Raw genomic sequence first — 23,319 nt, 5'->3', positions numbered from 1 at the left:
GGTTCAATTGAGACTGACCTCTTCTATAAACCTACTGACATGCACCAGTATTTACACATGTCCTGTGCACATCCAATACACACTAAAAGAGCAATCTCAAAGGGGCTAGGAATAAGAATACGAAGAACATACTCTAAAGAAAGTAACTATGTAAAACAAAGACATGTATTAAAAACAAATCTTAAAAAAAGAGGATACAAAGAAAGAATTATAGAGACAGAGTTAAGAAAAGTGGATATACTAAAAAGAGATGATCTACTAGATTATAAAAATAGAGATAAAAAGGTCAAGAGAGTCCCATTAGTAATGACGTACTCTAAACTTTTGCCCAGTATTTCTAAGATAGTTTGGAAACACTTGCGTATTCTACATAATTCAGAAAAATTGAAAAAAGTGTTTAAGGCCCCAGTTGTCGCATTCAAAAGAGAAGCCAATTCAGGTGTTCACAGTAAACATAAAAGAATAATTGACAGAATAGGTTCTACAAATACTTGCCCTAATACATGTAAAGTATGGACAAAAGTAGAAATATAATTAAACATAACAACACCACATATCCACTAAAAACTAATATCTACTGTAAAAATAGCAATGTTGTTTATGGAATAGCCTGTGAAATGTGATGAAATAATATATGTTGGAGAGACAACTTTATATAAAAGAATTCAGAACCATCTTTCATTAATTAGAAATAAAAAAATGAATGAACCAATAGTACAGCACTTCACCAGTCAAGGACATGACATAAATGATGTAAAGTTTGTAGTATCAGAACAGCTAAAATTAGACAATGCGACATACAGAAGAATAAAAGAAAGTAAATGGATAAATAGACTTAACACAATTATGCCAGCGGGACTCAACAGAAAAGAATGAACTAATTAATTCCAATAAATATATAAAAGTTAAAAATAATTAAATAAACAAAATTAATTCAAAAGTTGTGCATGCTAATGCACTGGGGAGACCATATCAAGGCTGATCCTCAGAGCCAGCATTGCATGATAATATAAGTTTATATAAAACAATGTTAATTAGAATTAATATAGATTTAAAGATATAAGTAAACGTGATGTCACATATAGAACACCATTACATCATGTAAGAATAAATCATGGATATAAACAACAACAAGCAGTTGTCATGCCGTCAAACACCTATAAATACCTCCAATGCTTTGATTCAAACACAGGCTCCCTTGAGAAAGATATGTGCAACATATCGAAACGTTGGGCAGCTGGCTCTTTGAGCTAATTATATATATATATATAAGAGAGAGAGAGAGAGAGAGAGAGAGAGAGAGAGAGAGAGAGAGAGAGACACACTCACACACACAACGCATCTGCAATTTATTGTAGCTACTGACAGTACTTGCAATAGGTAGAACACTTTTTTTATGGTCGGCAAGCCTACAACTTTTAATATACTGCAGTTGGTATCACACAACTGAATGAAAATATTAATAATGAGTGCCACTTCAATTTTCCACATATATTATTAATAGAGAGGGCAACACGAGCACAGGGAAGTTTACAGTACACTACAGTTCTTCAGAGTCATTCATTAAAAGATAATATATCTGTTTTTTTTTTTCTTTTCAAGTAGCTTACCCAGAATATTCTGCTTAGGCTCAATGGGTTGGAATACCATAAGGTCCCCTATGCCAATAAGGCTACTAGGAACACCTTGGCCCAGTCCTGTCTGATTTTCTCCAGACACAGCTGGAGCAAGGCATGTAGTGAGAAGGTATATAACAGTTGCCTTGGCCACTGGTGTGTCAAGCCATACCGCCAGCGGGTCCCCATCTCCTATTATGGAGCGCCAGAGGGGACAGTGGGTTGATTCCTGTCAGGAAAGAGATATACCTCTGCTCTCCTGAATCCTTATAAGGCAGGTGTCTTTGAGTCTGGATAAAGCACGAACGTCAGACAAAAAACAAAAATGCTACTCAACAAGCTTGAAATTGCGCGTTGTTGAATTTACTGAAAAGCATGGCAATTGCAATGCTGAAAAAAGACAAACGTAAATATGGCGAAAGAAAAACAAGTTGGTAAGAGGAAAGTGTTTATGGCCCGATGTTGAAAACATGTTGTTTGAATGGAATACTTAAGGGCTTTAATACATACTGTAACTTGTTCACTTGTAAAATGTGGTTATGGTTCTGATTAACAAAACAAATGGAATGTATCATTGTACAACTGGAAGTTTAATATAATTGTACTGCACCGTATGCAACACCAAGATGTTTTGTTAACTTCTTATTAATTAGATGGTAAACTGTTGCATATTTTAATTATTTATTTGCTTTAATTGATGCAAGCAGCACTGTTTAATACTTTTCTTTTAAATTTTAATACAATGAATTTGTAAAAGCCAATGCAGACGGAACTATACTGTCTAAGTATGGTTTTGAAAAGAAATGTTCAGTAAAGCAAAGATGATATGTTCTTGAAGTGTCTGGGTACTTCATGAGCTAAAATACAATACATTATTACAGATGTGATGTAGAATGTAGAACTTGATTTTACTTACTGGTGCACTTAATTATTACTTTTTAAATCCACTCAAGTGCCACTTGTCAGTGGTTTACACTGTTACTACTGGAATGTACAGTAGTGCCAGATCTATATTTTGACACTGCACCAATTATTTAGAAATTTTGAAAAACAATAGCGTTTATATTAGCAGTTTAACTAAAAATGAAAAATGCTGTAAATTAATGGAATAAAATGTTACCAACAAGCGTTATTTCGAAACTACACCTGTGTATTTCTTTATCAGTGTTGAGCATGTAGGAAATAACAATTTTTTTTTTTAAAAGTATTTTAAACATAGATTTTTTCAAAAGTCTCAAAAAAAAAAAAGGGGGGGGGGGGGGGGGGGGGGAGGCGGGAGCAACTTATGTCAGTGCCACGTTGGATATGTTGCCGAGTACAAAAACTCAAATAGAATGTAATGCAAGTTGGAGGAGATGCTATGAATGATTAATATTTATTCTTTGAACTTCTAAACCTTTTGTTGATGGACATATAATGTAATAATCAAGTGCAGAACGTGCATTTTGTGATTTGATTTGATTTTTTTAAACTATAAAAGGTTAGGATGCAAATGTTGTAGTGTGTTTTGGCAAACTTCACTCTGTCTCAAGGACTGTCACAGGATGGTTTGAGCGGTGATGTTAGACCCGGAAGAACACAGGACAGACAGGACTGATGAGTGATGAAATGGCGCGGTGCCCTGGTTTATTGTAAAATAAAAAGGTTTAACAAAACACTGAACAAAACAAGCGGCGTGGTGGCCAAAACAAATAGACACAGACAAAATCAAACAAGTACCATGCTGGAGCTTACCAACACGAATAGCAATTGTTATTTCTTTTATAAATACTCTCCTCTGTCTCTCTCCTGTTCTCCACTCTCACACAACCCCGAGTGAGGGAAACACTGCCACAAGGACTATAAAGACAGTGTGGTAAAAGCAGTCCTAAAAAGCGTACACCTGGGTATCAAATACTCCAAATCCAGTATCTGAATGTCTTACGCCTCTCTGGAATCATTTTAATGCAGTTACTGTTGATGGTAATAATACAGTACACATGGATGTATGTTCTTGCATGGATGTGTGCAGCTGGGACTCGTAACAGGAGTCGAGTTGCTAGGCTCGCCCAGCACTGATCGGGAGGTCTGGATTGGATGGGGGCGTGCCCAGTCTCTTTTAATGAGGCTTGCGTTCGTGTTGTGTGGCAAACTTAATTTTAGCTTTATTATGTTTTCTTTATTAAATCTGACAGAAGGGCTACCTTTGCTAGTACCCTAGTGGCAGCACCTGTGTTAATTAAATCTGTTCGGCTGTGCGGCGTGTCAACACCCAGTGTGTGACTCATTATTACTCAGCGACGACCCACACACGTAGCGTGTTAGAGTGCCTTACACAGTATATTTACCTGTTTGGTGCAGTCTATGAAGTCTACATTGCACAGCTCAATCAGGGCAATCATCCGGAAACCAAAAAGTCACATGACATCCTCAATGTAGCAGTCATTTTGAGACAGTGTCAAGGTCACAGGCACATTTAGTCTAGTGCAACTTAAACAGCAGTTATATTAACACCCCCCCACCACCACCACCACCCACACACACACACTGTTGGTACCGTGGGGAAGTCCTCCAGAACCTGACGGTCTTTCTCCTGGCTCTCACTGAAGCTCCAGTCTGGCTGGAACAGGTAGCTGTTGAAGTTGTGCAGCATGGGGACCTTCTTATCCAGGGGGATGCTCATGTCATCTTCCACTGTGTCCAGAGCGCGAAGCACCAGGTAGAAGATACACACCGCATGGCTGAGAAGATAACATAATACAATGTATAACGAAAAAGACTGAGAAACATATGACAAGCTAGTTACTACCGAGGAGCGACAGTGGAAGAACCTGTTAGGCATGAAACATATTACACTGAAATGCAAAAATGAATGAAGAGAGATTGAAAAATTCTTGCATGCAATATGTAACTGAAAAAAAATAAAAAATTAACAGTCTAGCTGGTTGTTCACCTCCAAACCAGTTTTCCATTAAGCTATTTAGCTTAAGATTCAGATATAAAGTTAATTACTAGCCACAGAAAGAAACACAGTTTAACTCAGTAATAACCATTTATTTAAGCTACTTTGTAATGCAAACAGACATGCACCTGCTACGTGCAAGACAGCCTAAATACAGTTTAATATGATTTTAACAAAGTATGATTTGTATGTTTAACTAACAGCTATGTTAGTTAAACATGTTTGAATGTCTTCAAAACAACCAAGGAATAATAAATTCACTTAGTGAACCCAGCTTACTGATATTCCAATTCTAAACAGCTAGTGGAAGCAGCTTGTAAACTGCAGGTTAGTGCACCAGTTTATGCAAATTTGAACATTTCTAAACAATACTAGTTTAGAGGACCAGGTTGTGAAAATTATTACGTCATTTTAGGTAGAGCTTTGAGGGCTTGCCCCCCGTACACACTGTAACTTACTATACACAAGCGCCTTGGTGATTTTTCATAGCTGGCTACGGCCCTAATTTCAATGACCGTTGCTGTTTTGTAATTCGGAACACACAATAAGTAGATAATTATTAGTTTATATAATTCTTACACCAAAAAAATTTAAATAAAAAAATAGCTGGTAGCAGCAGCAGGATATACAAAATAGTGAATGAAACACAATCTTGAGAAGGGCATCGATTTCTGTTTTCTTGTAATTTTGTGCAATACATTCTCAATACCTTACATAGTTCTGCATTTTATCTATAAAACGTGTGCTTTCACGAAAGGGGTTAGAATGTGTATGCTTAAACAGTGTACCATTTTTTTTTTTTTTTTTTCCCTTAAATCGAGTGCCCAGTAATGCACCATAACAAAACTGTAAATGCTTTGCAATTAGAAATTTCAAGAACTGTGAAACTATATAGACTCTCAAATGTAAACATCTAACATTCTGTACATCCAGCTGTTCATCATTGTGATGCAGAGCACTCTCCATTGCCTGACCAAGTTTCTATTTTTATTTTTTTCAAAGCTGTATTGTTTGTACAGGTTTTATAACAGCGGTTAGCAAACTACAGCTGTGCAGACACTGCAGACCGAACTCATGTGACCACTATCGTTATTAAATTCCAGCCATGGGTACATCTTCAGCCAGTCTGCCTGAAAAAATCGATCTTTTTTTTTTTAAACTTTCCTTTAACCAACACAGATTATTTGTGCTGTTGTATTAAGGCTGTATCTAAACCTGTAGTCTAACCTATGTATTAGTCAGTGGTGTGTGACCGAGTTTAGTAAAAAAATAAATACCTTGAATATTTATTTTTTGTCAAATTACCCTTTGTATTTTTTCATTATGAAAGTTTGTAATTTTTAAATTAAATATAGGTCACTTTTCCATTGTAAAAATCAAATGGTATAAAAAAAAATCTTATTTTTGCAACAATTAGAGTGTGAATCACTTAGAAAACATTGATTTGTGTTTGTTTGAATTACAATTTCATCAACATAACAGGCTCTCTATTTCTTTTTTGGTATTTTATGTATGAAATTGCCATGGTGCCCTTGGGTTGGATTTATGTTTTGATCTTTATAATCTGCACTGCATTTTTTTCTACATTCTATATCAATTGCTGTTGAACAAATACTTTATTTTTAACAGCAATGGATGAACCCAACGATTCCGTCAACTGTGACAGTGAAGGTGTCTCTTGTGCAGATGGATCAATTGAACCTGATGCTACCGAAGCATCGTGTTCTGCTTCTGCAACCAACAGGCCAAGTATGAGGCTTGCATCTAAGGAACCCCTTCCAAACCTAAGAAAGAAAAAAAAAATATGTAGAGGAGTCATGGAACCTACTCGTGCCATGCTTCTTGAGCAACATAGAATGATGCTCCCGATGGAGAATGAGCAAGCCCAGGCAGACCATGAGATGGAGGAAAGAGTCAGGCGTTTTGAAGCCCTGCAGAACACAAATACGTTTCAGATCTTGCTTCAGTATATTTCAGACTGGTCCCCACAGCAGCCAGAAACAAGACAGTTCGTTATGGTGGGGCACTTAATGGCAGTGTTCACCATGAGTCACCTTGCGATGAAGTCACGCGGACTAACTTGTGAAAAAACGTATTCTGCAAAGTTCAAGATAATGTAGCAGGTGTTTACTGCTATTAAGTTAGTTTAAAAAAGGCTGTACACTGATGTTGTTTTGAAAGTTTCATTTTAACAAGTTTTAACCATTTAATATTGTGTTTAAATATATATAAAAAATAATGTGTTAATAAAAACACACTAAAGTAAGGTTTATAATTTAGAACAAATACATCAGTTACATTGTAATGACTACATACTTTTTGTCAGTCACTGTCTACTTTGTTTTATCGCTCCTTGTTATTGGGCAAATTTCATATTTACAAAACTATTTACTATTTATAACTATTTACAAAAAAGGTAAACCAGATTAAAGATTAATACTTTAAAAATAAAACTAAATTACAAATCTGTGTTTAAATGTTGTTATAAGATCGATTATAGGCTACTATATAATTAATAATAAAACCACTGAACACTAAAATCAAATGTGTAGGTTTAAAATGTTCTTCTTTTTTAATGTGCCTGCCACGACAGCAACTGCTTGAATTATTATTATGGTATTTTTTGTTTTGAAACATGTTGCCAGCGAGTGTCGTATGATTATTGCTTTTCTACCTTGCTCTGCGAGGGACGTGTCATCTTGGAGGACCTGTTTGTTTTCTGGTTGCTCGAAAGTAGGTATGTCAACCTCAGCAAAGCAGCAAGCCTGGAACTCCTCTGCTTTTGTTTCACGTGCTGTGAAGGACACAACATGCGCCGATGACAAGGCACATCTTCTACAGTGTGGTCATTGCGTTTAAGAAGACACCTCCATCTCCCTTTCAAACGTCCAATGACAGGCTCCACAACCATTCTTTGAATCCGCGTAATTGATGTATGGTTTCATTACCCAGCTAGACCTGCTAGAATAGCTACCGGAACAGTAAAATTGTTTATCACCCAGGGCTGTGTGATCCGGTCCTAAACACCGGACACAGCCCATCCTCCTATGGGAGTTCAGCCGCACACTCGTTGCACTGGTGAAAACCAGCGGAGGACCCTGCAGAGCGCACTGACATGGTGCACGGGCGTTGGTGACCGTAGTCGCCGCCGAGGTGGTGATGCACCGATCAGTGTCAGCGCCGAGCTGCTGCAGCAGAGTCAATTGCCGAAGAGGAGCACGGTAAGCGCTAAGAGAGCCCAAGACTGAGAAGGGTGCGTAGGCCCGAGCTGGATGGTAGCTGGAGCAGAGTCAATTGGCATCGGAGAAGGGAAATCCGAGAAAACCCAGCGGAGCTAAACCAAGTGTGCGTAAAGTGCCGCGTGATCCAGGATTTGCATAAACTAGTAAGCATGCTAGAAATGGAGCTGGAAGAAGTGAGACAGCAACAGGATCTTGAGGAACTGGCACACCCACAATTCATGGAAGTCTGCATCACCCCTAACAGACTGAAAGCCACCAGGGAGATAGAAGGTCAGAACAGCTAGGTTCAAGTAGGCACAAGCAGGGAAAAAAAGAAACTTCATCAAACACAACCACCAGAAATCAAAACAACCAACAAATTTGAGTCACTTCAGAATACTGATGAGCAGAACCAACAACAAGAGAATGAAAGGAACAACATCGAGGACCCTATTAACAGTGGTGACAAGACAGTAAAAAGAAGGGAGGTCATGATTGTTGGGGACTCCATATTGAGAAACACAGCAAGTTCAGTTCACAGTTTGGACCCCTTTAATACAACAGTGTGCTGCCTTCCAGGAGCCTCGGTCAAGCACATCACTGAGAACGTGGACAGGCTCCTAGAACGAACAGGAGACGACCCGGTAGTAGTCGTCCACATTGGTACAAACAACACTGGAAGGGACAGACCAAAATCCCTGCAAAACAAATTCAGAGCTAGGAAGGAAATTAAAAGAGAAAACCAAAACTGTGGTATTTTCTGGTATACTACCGGCACCTTGCAAAGGACCATATGGACAGCTGGAAATAATTAATCTAAACGCATGGCTGAAGACGTGGTGCACATGAGAAGGCTTCACCTACCTTGATCATTGGACCACATTCTACAATGAGGACTATCTGTATAGACGAGACAGACTGCACTTAAATAACAAGGGAACCAGTCTACCTGCAGAAAAAATCCTCGAGCAGGTTCAGAAGCATTTAAACTAGAAAGGAAGGGGGGAGAAATCAAGAAAAAAACAGAAGGGAGACCGCATCAAAACAAGAACAACAACTCAGGTAAGACAACCATTAAATGTATTTATCTAAATGCTAGAAGTATCAGAAACAAAATTCTAGAACTTGAAGCTACTGCACTAACAAGTAACTATGATGTGATAGGTGTTACTGAAACTTGGTTGTCTGAGAGTGATGGGGACGAATATAATATTTGTGGGTATACACTGTATAGAAAAGACAGGCAGGATAGAAGAGGAGGAGGGGTAGCGCTATACATAAGAAACAGTCTTGAAGCCCAGGTGTTAAACCTGGACAAAGAAAATAAAGCAAAATCAATATGGGTCAGAATAACGGACAAAAATTCAAAGGGCATAATAATAGGAGCATGCTATAGACCGCCAGATTCAGATGGTGAGCAAAATAATCTGTTATACAATGACATCAGAAATGCATGTAGCAAAGGAGAAGCCATGCTAATGGGGGATTTCAACTTCCCCCATATAAAATGGGAAAACCCGGTGGGTAGCACGAAGGATGAAATTGAAATGGTGGAAATGACAAATGACTGCTTCCTAACACAATTTGTCAAGGCACTGACTAGAGGGGAGGCATGCCTTGATTTAGTCTTTTCAAATAACGAAGACAGAATAACTAAAACAGAGGTCAGAGAACCACTGGCAAACTCAGACCACAACATGGTCTCATTTGAAGTGTTTTTTAAAACCCCAAAAGTAATGACTAAAGCTAAGGTTTACAATTTTAGAAAAACAAACTATGAAGGTATGAAAGAGACTTCAGAAGTAGATTGGAGTAAAATAGAGAAAACACCCACAGAAGAAGGATGGTTGTTCTTCAAAAATGTAGTACTACAGGCGCAAAACAATTACATCCCTAAAGTAGACAAATCTAAATGTAAAACTAAATTGCCAAAATGGTTTAATAGATCAATTAAAAAAAATATTCAGCGAAAAAAGGCACTTTATAGAGCATTAAAAAAGGACCAAAAAGAAAGTACGCAGAAAGAGTACACGGAACTGCAAACGCAAGTCAAAAAGGAAGTTAGAAAGGCCAAGAGAGAAATAGAAATGAACATTGCTAAGGGAGCTAAAACCAATTCCAAAATGTTTTTCCAATATTATAACAGCAAGAGAACATTCAAAGAGGAGATTAAATGTTTAAGAGATACAAATGGCAAAATCATAGATGAAGAAAAAAAATAGCAAATATATTAAATGATTACTTTTCACAAGTTTTTACAAAGGAAGATACTGACAACATGCCCCACATGTCATCCAGTTCCTATCCAGTTTTAAATAACTTTAGCGTAACTGAGGCAGAAGTGTTAAAGGGACTAGGAGCTCTTAAAATAAACAAATCCCCTGGGCCGGATGAGATCCTCCCAGTAGTACTCAAAGAAATGAAAGAAGTAATTTACAAACCGCTAACCAAGATCATGCAGCAGTCTCTTGACACAGGGGTGGTACCGACAGACTGGAAAATTGCAAACGTAATACCGATCCACAAAAAGGGAAACAAAACTGAACCAGGTAACTACAGACCAGTAAGCCTGACTTCTATTATATGCAAACTTATGGAAACTATAATAAGATCCAAAATGGAAAATTACCTATATGGTAACAGGGTCCTGGGAGACAGTCAACATGGTTTTAGGAAAGGGAGATCGTGTCTAACTAACTTGCTTGATTTTTTTGAGGATGCAACATCGATAATGGATAATTGCAAAGCATATGACATGGTTTATTTAGATTTCCAGAAAGCTTTTGACAAAGTCCCGCACAAAAGATTAATTCTCAAACTGAACGCAGTTGGGATTCAAGGAAACACATGTACATGGATTAGGGAGTGGTTAACATGTAGAAAACAGAAAGTACTGATTAGAGGAAAAACCTCAGAATGGAGTGTGGTAACCAGCGGTGTACCACAGGGATCAGTATTAGGTCCTCTGCTATTCCTAATCTACATTAATGATTTAGATTCTGGTATAGTAAGCAAACTTGTTAAATTTGCAGACGACACAAAAGTAGGAGGAGTGGCAAACACTGTTGCAGCAGCAAAGGTCATTCAAAATGATCTAGACAAGACACTGGGCAGACACATGGCAAATGACATTTAATAGAGAAAAGTCTAACGTACTGCACGCAGGAAATAAAAATGTACATTATAAATATCATATGGGAGATACTGAAATTGGAGAAGGAATCTATGAAAAAGACCTAGGAGTTTTTGTTGACTCAGAAATGTCTTCATCTAGACAATGTGGGGAAGCTATAAAAAAGGCTAACAAGATGCTTGGATACATTGTGAAAAGTGTTGAATTTAAATCAAGAGAAGTAATGTTAAAACTGTACAATGCACTAGTAAGACCTCATCTTGAATATTGTGCGCAGTTCTGGTCACCTTGCTATAAAAAAGATATTGCTGCTCTAGAAAGAGTGCAAAGAAGAGCGACCAAAATTATTCCGGGCTTAAAAGGCATGTCATATGCAGACAGGCTAAAAGAATTGAATCTGTTCAGTCTTGAACAAAGAAGACTATGTGGCGACCTATTTCAAGCATTCAAAATTCTAAAAGGTATTGACAGTGTCGACCCAAGGGACTTTTTCGACCTGAAAAAAGAAACAAGGACCAGGGGTCACAAATGGAAGATTAGACAAAGGGGCATTCAGAACAGAAAATAGGAGGCACTTTTTTACACAGAGAATTGTGAGGGTCTGGAATCAACTCCCCAGTAATGTTGTTGAAGCTGACAACCTGGGATCCTTCAAGAAGCTGCTTGATGAGATTCTGGGTTCAATAAGCCACTAACAACCAAACGAGCAAGATGGGCCGAATGGCCTCCTCTCGTTTGTAAACTTTCTTATGTTCTTATGTTCTAACTCCATTCAGTAGAGTCTACCGAAGCGAGACTGAAGTACTTGAAAAATAGATGGTGAGTAAGCAGATTCAAGAAAATGCACAGAGTCCTTTTCTTCAATCAGTTGCCAGGTTTATTGAAATATGCAGGGAGTCTGGTCCCAGGTACAGGACAAACAACACTCAAAATTACAATGTTTGCGTGACATTAAATACCCTTCTGTATAGATGGTCCACCTCCCCTTTCTCTGACATTAACCAATGGTCAAGGTAATTTAATTTATTGTGTGAGTGTTAATGTGTGTGTGTCTGTGTGTGTGGTCTAGTGTGACAACCTCTGAACTCAGTGCATTCTTCACACTCCTGGAGACAAAAGGTCCATACATCTGCCTTTTGTTATCTCCTTGCGACCCCCATTGATGCCAGTGGGATTATCTCTTTTGATCTCTCTGAAGTCTAGAGCCTGTTCCCTTCTAGTCCACAGCATTGTTATCTCATTAGCTTGCAGTCATTGTTGGGCAGTTTGTAGACGCATCGTCTCTATCAGTGGTTAGCAGTACATGCAATTTGAACCAAACAGTCTGCTATCTGCAATATTAGTCTCTTTTCAGAAAAGAACACCAGTATAGCTCTGCTAGTCCACATGCATAGCAAACCCCTAATCAATTCTCAATCCATGTTTTCCAACAGAGACTAAGGCAATTAGCAATCTCAGAAATACTCATAATATTGTAGCTTGCCATACCGAATCCAATTTGCAGGTTTTCATTATACAAATGAGCCAATTTCCAGCACAAAGCAATCTAGGTGTTGTCTCAGTGAGGTGAGAGAGAAAATGGCGATATGCTACTGTGAGACGTCCCTCTTCAGCAGGAGGTGGGAGGGACTTCCCCCTCACAGCAGGGCCCTGATAGGGCAGCTTTTCTATATATATGCTCAGTGACTGACGGGTCAGAAAGGCTCTTCCCATTCGGTAATGGTTGTCATTTTTTTCAGGGAACCAGGGTTATGGTAATAACCTAACGATACCACCACTGGGAGCTTCTTTCATAGTTCCACACTGATCGTGCCACAGAGCAACCAAAGGTGTCTAAAAAAATAAATTAATAAATAAACACCAGATGTTGCATATACAAACATCTGCGTTTGAGGCAAAAGCTCAACATTTTACTGCTTTCAGTGATGTCACAGTGTGCTTTCTCACATTAAAATTAACAAGTAACAACAACAAAACAGCACCCTCTATAGCAGGGGTCTCAAACTCTATTTACATGCGGGCCAATGTCTTCCCTGATATCCTAACGTAGGGCCAATGACATCACCCAAGACGGTATTGGTTAAAAAAGAAAAAAAAAAAAAAAAAAAAAAAAAAAAACTCTTTCATGAAGTATTACACTTTTTTACAATTTGGGTTTGCCAAAGATTTTTTTAGTGTTTGCCAGACACCTGGCAATGCTTCAGTTCTGTGAGCCTGTTGATATTCGGCCTCTGACTGTATCAGATTATTCTGTTCTATATTTTGACTTGTTTATATTCATAGTGGAAAAAAAGTTTCTCACAATATATGTGCTACCTAACAGCCATGATTTTTTTTTAAGCTTTTGCAAAAGCTGTGGGAAAAATGGTGGTAGCTGCTTGAAGAACTGTGTGACATCTCCTTGAGCTTCCTTGAATTTATTCTTCAAAAGGTGGTTGCACTGAAGATCAATGAGCGCCATCTGTAAATGACTTGGTGTTGCTTCCATGTCTACTAAAAATGGATCAGCAAACAACTGGAAGCTTACTCTTTGCTTTCTGAAATCTGCAAACCGCTGATCAAATTCTTCCAAAAGCAGTTCAAGTTTAGCAGTGTATTCAGCACCACTGAACTGCATTTCAATGTCCAGCTCTTCCAGAAGTGATTTGCATGATGGGAAATTGGTGAGATTACTGTTTGAAATCTGATTTTTCCACAGTTTCAGTTTAGTTGTGAATGCTTTCAATCTTCACTGTTGTAACAAGCTGACCAGGACCTTGTAGCTTCAGGTTTAGATTATTCAACACTGGGTGATATCAACAAGGAAAGCAAGATCCATCATCCATTTTGTGTCTCCAAACTCTGACAGAGGCATATTAATCTCCTCCATGAACCTTTTCACCTCTGTTTTTAACTCAAAGAATCTCTTTAAAACAGTGCCCCTGCTTAGCCAATGCACCTCTGAAGTACAGCAAGTCACCATATTTGGATTCAATTTCCTCCAAAAAAGCACAAAACTGTCTGTGCCGCAAGCCCCTGGAGCAAATGTAGTTCACACATTTCACAACAAAGGACATAACCTTGTCGAGCTTCAAAGATTTACTGCACAGTGCCTGCTGGTGAATGACGCAGTGCAATGCTACTGGTTGCTCTGCGTTTTGTTCTTTTTTTGCACAAGCGCTACCAACCCATTCTTTTTCCCAGTCATTGCTGTGGCTTAATCTGCTGTTACACCTGCTAAAGAATGTCACTGCAAACCAGCACATTCTAGTTCATCTCCTAGGTTTTGAACGATCTCACTTGCTGTTGTTCTACCACGCACTGTTGACAAGCTTAGCAGTTTTTCAGTGACTTGAAATTTATCATCAACACGTCTCACAAATATCAACCAAATCGGTGCTCTCATCAATATGTACGGAATGCTTTGCCTTTCTCGCAGAGCTGCTCCTCAAGATCTTTAGAAAGCTCAACAATACGCTCTGCTACTGTATTTGCAGACAGGCTAATATTGCTAAAAATGTTTCTCCTGTCAGGACATACGACCTCAGATAGTTTGATTATACAGTCTTTAATAAATTCACCATCAGTGAACGACTTCCCAGACTTAGCGATCATTTCACTGACCACATAACTTGCCAAAACTGCGAGAAGGGTATGGCTGCCTCCCTCTCAGCCTTCCTTCTGAGCCTTTCTGCGTGCTCATAACCCCCCCCCCCCCAGTCACGTGAGGAGTTCAGATGTCATCAGAAGTAGTGATGCGATTCCCGAAAACAGTAACTTATTTGGTTTATTTTCCATCATATTTTGATTTTCTCAGTGTCGCTCAAATGACATATTCTGTCCGTATAATTTAAGTTGCTAGCTAACATTAAGTTAACGTAACTATCAAGCATTAGCTAACGTTTTCATTGCTCCCGTTGTCAACAGACAATCATCAAGAAAGATAATTTCATTAAACACTTGCACTCTGCATGCAACCAGGATGAACCGATTGTTGAAAAAGCAGCGGCATCACCAGTTGGAAAGAAGGTAGCCGCAGCTGTAGAGGGGGATCCCGTAGCTGGAAAGGGGGGGTGCCGCAGCTTCATTCATTTTGGAATATAAAGTTCAACTCTTGTTCTAGAGTTTTGAGTTCATACTACAGGTTTCTCCTCAAGAAAATGGAACTGTTGTGTTGCTCCATTGTAGTGCTTCAATGCAGTATCATACTTTAACAGGGTTTTCCCTGGGTTTTGAAATGGATTAGGTGGTGAGGCCACACAGGGGTTGGGCGATTGCGGGATAGATGGATGAAAAAACAAAACATGTTTTTGGGGTCAATTTCATACAAAATAGGTTTGAGTGGCTTTTTGGGCATGTCCCCCTTAGGTGGTAAGAGAAAGACTTATGTGGGCCACCTAGCATGGAGATTTGTGGGGAAAACCCTTTTTAAACTAATAGGGAGACCTTGCAAATTGTTTCTTCAATTCAGAGTTTACACTAATGTAAGATGTTCATGGTGGTTCTGTTTTAGACCGTACATGTTTATATAATTTCCAATTACACAATACTAACTGTTTGTGTTTTATGCATGCTTTTCATAAATCACTAATTTTCCAACACACCAACTAACATGTAGAACTAACAAGTTTTGTGTATTTACAGCAATCTGGCAAAGCTGATTGTCAAAGGACCTTGGACAACCATAACTGGCCTAAGAGTAAGTCATATATACTTGGTTGTAAGGGAAAGGATGGGATGTTTGTTGTCATTTTCTATGTACTCATACAATCACAATTTACAGGAACTTCCAGAGCAATACACAGGCATCGATTGTGGTGTTTTCATGTTGATGGCGAGTGGGTAAATAAACAGGGTATTTCTGTAATAAAACTCTGGTTTGTGATGTATGCTAATGTATTGTTTAATTATTTTTATAGCATGCCTTTTACATTACAACGGATGTAGCCTTTGATTTTACTTTGAGTGCTCACAAACATGCAGTAGATTTCAAGAGGAAATATGCAGAATGAGAATATGAAATCAATATTTATTTTCTATCATTTGTTAGACATGCCGGTTATTCGTAAGTGGTGGTGTGTACTCCTCATGGAGAACTTCTCCCTTGGAAGGTAGGTGTGAGATTCTGTTACCTCTTGTTATTTTCATAAATAATGATTAACACTGTATTGATATACTAAGTATATATTTTCTTTTTATGTTGAATAGCCATGGAAGACGTTTTGCACAATGGACAGAAAAAGGCCGCCTTTCTGCTAGAGGAAGAGACTATTTGTTCTACAAAGAGACCAGGTATTAGTCTGTGTATTCAAAATTCTCAATAATTATGAATAACGCTTACAAAACATAAGATTCTTCCAATACATGGAAAAGTATTTAATTAATAATTACATGAAATTAAAGGTTTAAGGCTGTCCATATGTTAACAGGTAAATGCACAGGAAGCTGAGAATGGGGGAAAAAAATGGCGACTGCAGCCTCCCACAGATAAACCAAGTATTACTCTCTGTGGTGTCTCCAGTGTATTCTCGTTGTGGTCTCATAAAGGAAAAGTAGCTAAAACAAACAAAAAAAAAAACTTTGAATTAATGGAAGACATTTCGTCAATTTCATTAATAATTATGCCTTTCTTTGAAGGATCAAAGTCAAGTCAAGGATCCATTCAGATAATTGTATGTTTTCATTCTTATTTAAGTGTAGTACAGTGTACGCCATATTTGTTATTGCATGTAGGTTTCTGAGAAAGTCTTAGAAAAGAAACATATCATGGCAACATCAATCTGCTTGAGGTAAAAAATAAAATGAATATAATTTTGCAATGGTAAGTACGTGCATAGATACAGATATGCTCTGTGGCTGTAGTCTACATGGGGGAGTGTGTATATTACAATTTGGGTATCTTATGTGTCAGTCTTTGTTAACAATAGCAATTTGAAGTTGGCATGGAAACCCTGCTTCAATAAAGTATAAGACAGCATGTTGCATTGTTCTCTTAATATATTATTTGTTGTGACTCTTGCTCATTTATTTATTTGTGTGTATTAAGTATATTGCAAATTCCAGCTTCCAATTCCTGTTTTGTTTTTATTTTAAAAATACAAAAGGACATGGGCATATTCCTTAAGGAAGTGAGAGATGTTAGAGGACTAGTGGTTTACTGCTCACTGTAACATGGTAGTAGGGTGTATATATTTGGCAGTGAAGGGGTTGATTTGTAGTCAAGGACTGTTAACGTTAACGTTATCTGTCACGTTTCTTAATTTCCCTTAAAAACTAATAAGCGGCTAATACGACCTTCAATTTGTTGTTACGGAAGCTCAACGCCCCAGATGGGAACGTCACAGCCTAGGCGAGTCTTCTATGTCACATCCTGAGTCTTGAGAGGGATGGGAGGTCGCGCTCAGCCTGGGTCTGCAGCCATACATACTTGAAAACTGCTGCCTCTGACTCACTTTTTGAAAAAGCTGTTCCTGCAACACTAATCCTTTCTTTAACTGCAAAGCTGTCCTCTCTCTCTCTTCTCTACGATATTTATCATACTGCTCTGCATGATTTGTTGTATAGTGCCGTTTAATATTGTACTATTTTAAAACGGCAACTCTTTCCTTGCAAATCAAGTGTACTCCACAAGTATATAATATATATATATTTATTATATATATATATTTATATAGATATATATATATATATATATATTTTCGTGAAATTTCCTGTGTTCGTGGTGAATTTTTCATTTTGACTGATCCATTTATTTGCTTATTTACGTTTGTAGGGGGTTCCCTGTATGATATTTTCGAGTGACTGCTACGATGAGTAGTTAAGAACATAAGAAAGAACATAAGAAAGTTTACAAACGAGAGGAGGCCATTTGGCCCATCTTGCTCGTTTGGTTGTTAGTAGCTTATTGATCCCAAAATCTCATCAAGCAGCTTCTTGAAGGATCCCAGGGTGTCAGCTCATATAGTCTCAGCGCCACTCTTATTTTTTTGTACTGATGTTGACTCAACGGAAAAAAAACGTTTAGATCTGATCAGTTATCTTGTGTCAATTATGGCATAAAAAACTTTCACTGTCACCAAGCTGTCAGTTCAGTTGCTCTTCCCGAATACATGTCGGTCTGTATAGATCTCTGCTGTAAACCACGACTGTGTCAATTTACGGTAGCAAATGCGACAGTTCTTAAAGTGGTAGCAACGCATTACAACAGAACTAACCATAAACAATGCACAACGTCGCCTACACACGTTTTACAACTATACTCGAGTTTTACGCATGCAGCTCCATGCGGGCCAGATTAAACTACTTTTGTGTAACTATTTAGCCGGCCGGATTGCAGCGGTGTGCGGGCCGCGAGTTTGAGACCCCTGCTCTACAGAGACAACCATTTCCCCCATTCCAACCAAGAAAAAAAAAAAAAGTAGGGCTGCAATCACCCACTACTGCACCAATCAAAAGCAATATCAAAGTAATTGAGTTAAATCACAACTGACTTATACGCAGTTTAAAGTTATACTTAACACGAATATTTAATACAATTATAATAATGTTACTAGGCCTAGCAGGTAATAGAATACATAACCACAAACTAAGCATTATTTATAACAGGTCCGAGTGTAGTTGCTATAATAAAAGTAACGGGACAATTACATTAGCCACAAATTAGCCCAGGAGCGCTGTCGCTTCTCAATTGTCCCAATTGTGATGACAATTATAACTATTTAAATACCTGTAATATTTAAATTACCTTTTCGAACAGCGAGTAAGAACAAACAAAATAAACAGGTTATATACTGTCTGCACATACGGACGAGAATTTAGATTAAGACAAGACTTAATTAAAATACAGGAGGATTTATTCTTGTCAAATGCCATCGGTAGTCAGACAATGTTAATGTTTTACACAAAGCTTAAAATGTATCCAAAACTTCTGAAATGATCTTATATCACATATTAGCAATAAAAGGTCTTTATTTCCACTTAAATTAAACAACGACTTATCCACCCCAGATTTTTCCTTTTTGCAAAAGCCAATCAAATTTATTTATTGTGGCTTGGGAAACTACACCCATTTATAAACTTAGGCACTCTCTCTTAGCTCCTCCGTTCTGCTCCCTTGATACAACAAACAACTTTTTCGGGGAGTTAAACTAACCCAGTTTCATTACGGCAATCTGGACGCTTTAACACTGTTAGGCTAGAGTTCATATCACATCGCTTTGAACTCAGTTGTCAAATGTTTTGCTCTAATGTGGACAGGGCCTGAAAGTGTCGTTCGACTTACCGTAGTTCTCCGTCCAATGCCTGTATGACGGCGGCGAAGCTACGACTCGTCTGGTTCAGGTAGCCGTAGCAGGTCCGTAGACTTTCACTCATCGACTCCTGGCATGAGAAACACAAAAAGACGGGGTGTCGATAACAGCCAGCCACTTGCAGCGGTGCAGGTCGGGCAGCCCTTTTGCCTTTCAGGGCCCCCCTCTCTGTTAACCTTCCACCTGAGAACACAAACCGTGCGGCAGCAGCCTCGCTACGAGGCGACACCAACAGTGTTCGTTTGAACAGCAAGAATGACACGGCGCTTTTGCAGCTGGGACCGGCCATGAGGGTTCCCCTGCAGTATCATAAGTCTGTTAGCAATTTCTCCATTGCAGTCATACTGGGTCGCTTGTCTAACCAATGTTTATGTTGTTTTGCGCGTAAGAGCACTCATCATGGCTGTGAATACACCTCCCCCTCAATCGTCACAAAACCCCAAACTACAGCTCTCCACACCACACCCCTTCAGCTGGCCAGTCACAGAAACACACTGCTGACTTCCACAAATTCAGTTTTAGTTTTTAGTTGTCTGCTTCAGTCAGGCTTAAATCCAGAGTAGCCTGTCTGTGAAGAGCCAGCGCCTAAAATGAACACAAAAGCATTCAAACTAGAATGCTTTTCCTTTACATACACTTTTCCCAATAAACCCCCCCACAAACAAAACACAGCCCAAAAGCAATGTGTTAATGACTGCAGCACAAAAACTGCTGGGAGGGAGGACAACACCTAGATACAGCGACTACTAGCTCAGGGATAAATGATCTGCGTTTGGCATACTGTACCAGCCTTGGGTGGTCTTTCTTGCTTGTTTATTTTTGCATTGAGTACATCAAGAAGTAAAGCTTATAAACTGGTTAGGAATAAGCCAACAATTAAAACCCAGAAGCAAGGGTAATGCAAACACCACAATATGAAAATAATAGCCTTATTTTCTTTCTTGAAAGAAACACATTTAGTGAACATATTATTCCATAGTAAAATTAACATACTAAATGTTAATAGCTTGAAATGAAGACTGTTCAGCTGGCCCCATCCTTTATCTGCATGGTTTCCTTGTTGCTGGAATTGCAGTTGACAGGAATTGTCTGTCTCTTCTAAAGACCACTGGGAGACAGGATTCCCAAAAACTCCATGGTTGTGTGTTCATTTGAACTCTGCCTCTATCTTAATTTGAACTGACACACACACATCTTTATTCTCTTGTGTAGAGCAAAGTAGGCACAATTATAATCCTAACATTTTAGGCTGTAACAGAAAAGCACTAATCACCACAAGTTCCCTTTTCCTTTATCAGCACCTGCAGTATCACATACAGAAACTCCTGCCTGGTATTATTTTTATAGGCTGTGGCCTGGTTCTGCCCTGTGGCCTTCTGCTTATCTCCCAATAACAAGTCTCTTAAAGGGCCACATTTATCAAGGTCTTTGAGAAAAGAATAAAATTGCTGCAGTTATACAATCAGAAAAAAATGTGAACTTGTGAGTACAGTGTGTGCTGGGAAATGTATCAACAAAACAGAAGTATATGGAGTTTTGATTTAGTTTGTTCTACTCTTTAGTTTTGCTTCTGCTACAGCTCCAATAGATCTTGAAGATGTTATTAATACAATCACTTTGCTGCAGGTAGATGCAGAAGCTTTTCAGATCAGTTCAGAGTGTCACACAATGGCAAGAAGGCTTTAAGAGGGAAGAAGCCTGCAAGCCTGATATTGAAACTTAAAAGAGGAAATGCTCCAGAAAACAACATTGTGTATCCCATATTTATTAATGAGTGTTACAGTGTGTTTCAATTAAAGACATCCCCTTTGAATGATGGATTCATGGAAGAGCCCTACCTGTACTTAACTGTTATGTTATGTAAAAATGTTATGACACTTTATGAATCATGTTTCCATCCTTATGAGAGGAAAGATGCTTCTAGGTAGAAAGAAGCTGCCACTCCTAAATCATGATTTCAGTCACATAATTTGATAACAGCTGTCTGTAAAAAAAAAAAACAATGAAATAAAAAAGCCAAATCTTAAATTTCTACAAAACTGACTGTATTCGTTTTAGTGCCACTAGTGGGGTTATATGACCCACTTCTTGTGACCTCGTGCCAGTAAAAATCCTACTGGTAGTAGTAACGAATATTTTGATCAGAATACTTTTTTTTTCACATTTGTTTTATTTATTCCATTTTTTTTTTGTTGGTTTTTTCTTTTTTTTTTTTTTTTTTTTTTTACTGTTTATACTTATATTTCCCTACGATTTTATTAAAATTGCAAATCGCCCTGAGGAGAACGTAACACAATTTAACAGTAATGATTTTTAAAAAAACACATACACAAGTAATTTTTAAATACTCACATAATCTAATTTCGGCATGACTGTGTGGCACCCTCCCATTTTAAATTTGAAAAGGTTGTACATTTCTTCTGGGTGACCCAGTGATTTTAGGATATCCATTTTGCAGTATTGGTTGGAGTATGTCGGATATCGTCAGGTGTTCCTCGGCTATACTGCCAGGACTAGGAATACAGTAAGTATTCTCCTAAACTCTCAGAATTTAATTCTTTTTCCAGCGCCTACCCCGGTCCGCCCCCCGAACACCAAGTCAGGCAGTCGGATATTTACGTCAGATGGACTGACGCTCCTGTTAGGTCGGAAGCTATGGGATCAGAATAGATTGACCAATAGGATAAAGAAGAGCCTGGTGTGATGTCCCGTCTCAATTGGCAGTCTGACGAAGTAGGTCGGGTTTTAGTATGACAATGGGGTGCGTTCACAACGGGGATATATTTGTTATTCTGTGCAATGTTTATAATTCTTCATTTGCTTTTATATACAGCTGCTGTCTTTTTATCTGACATCGCTCTCCGTATTCTAAGTTTTCCATTTTATTTTGTAAATGTTACTTTATTTATATTTTTTTTTTCCGTTTTTGTGTTTGTCCGGTGTCTGCCAATGAAAATGAGTTCATACCTAAATCTGGGTGCAATGCATCTTATGACATGTCATAAACGTTTAAAATTGTTTGTTGTCCCTGTGAAATAAATACACCAACAAATACATTCTGCGCAGAAACCGTTCAATTTCGCCATCTGCTTGACGTCAGGTGGTTTGACAAAAGAGGTGACGCAGACACGGGATGTAGGTGCTGCAGCTGGGGTGAGCAGGGAGCTCGATCAGTTTAAGAATACTGCAGGTAAAGGGATGAAAAATACAGTTCTAGCATGTCTTAAAAATGAAGAGGAACTAATATATGAAGATAAAGTGAAAGCAGATTTATTGTTAATAAGGTTAATAATAAAATAATAGTAATGGAAAGTATGCTTTAGAATTTTTGGCACAAATAGAGGAGTTTCATAAAGTCTATTATAGAGAAATAGAAAATCAAGAAAATGTTAATTATAATACAATATTTTTCATATAAAGAATTAACAGGCTATTAAACAAGGGGCAAATACAAGTCCAAGGGTGGACAATATTTGGAATACACTGAGTATATCTGTTTACTACACTCTTTGAGTATATCTGAGTACATGCCACAGGAAAGTTTAGGGATTTTGTTAAAATTGGAAAGAGGAAAGCTCAAAAATACTATCGGTGTTAAAACGGGAAAGATCATACAGTGCTATAGGTCTTGGAGCAGTAATATAAGGTACGGGAATATGATGACATTTTTGAGTGAGGAACATCTAATGAAGGGGAGTACTGCGACAAATTGATATCATGAATATAATTAAGGAAAATGTGGAAAAAGTAGTGGAACAGTCGCATTCCATATGACAAATTGGGCAAAAGAGATTAAGATTGAGGAAATAAAAAGAATGGAAAATGAATGTTTAAGAAACCAAAAATCTGTAAACTGTTAAGCACAATAATTAGCAATAAAGGAAATAAAATACAAACGAGGATGGTAGGACAGGACCATAGACAAAATAGAGGAATTTAAAGAAAAGGGTATTGTGATTTTGACAGATTGACAGAGATAGGATATATATATTAATATGAAATTATCCAGAAATTACATTCTAGCTATAAAAATGATAAAAAATATTCTGGGAAAACAGTGGAACGGCAAGATTTTATTATAAAAATCACTCAACAGCAGGGAAATATAAACATGGGGAAA

At 38.1% G+C, this 23,319-nt stretch overlaps 1 protein-coding gene across 2 annotated transcripts in view; it reads right to left on the bottom strand.

The window, feature by feature from the left end:
• Positions 1-21,783, bottom strand: part of fdft1 (farnesyl-diphosphate farnesyltransferase 1) — a 48,522-nt gene extending 26,739 nt beyond the window's left edge. Inside the window, exons 1-3 of one of the 2 annotated variants that reach the window (XM_041250661.1) lie at positions 21,552-21,783; positions 19,172-19,269; positions 4,153-4,336 (exon numbers count right to left, since the gene is read on the bottom strand). In XM_041250661.1, the coding sequence (XP_041106595.1) occupies positions 4,153-4,336; positions 19,172-19,269; positions 21,552-21,650 (381 nt within the window). In that variant the 5' untranslated portion in view covers positions 21,651-21,783. Of the gene's footprint in view, positions 1-4,152; positions 4,337-19,171; positions 21,184-21,551 lie in introns of both variants that reach the window. The other variant, XM_041250660.1, reaches the window with a different exon arrangement.
• Positions 21,784-23,319: the final 1,536 nt, after the last annotated feature.

The sequence above is a fragment of the Polyodon spathula genome, chromosome 5, assembly GCF_017654505.1.
Source record: "Polyodon spathula isolate WHYD16114869_AA chromosome 5, ASM1765450v1, whole genome shotgun sequence".
Classification (NCBI taxonomy): domain Eukaryota; kingdom Metazoa; phylum Chordata; class Actinopteri; order Acipenseriformes; family Polyodontidae; genus Polyodon; species Polyodon spathula.
This window is presented reverse-complemented; position numbering and strand designations above follow the sequence as displayed.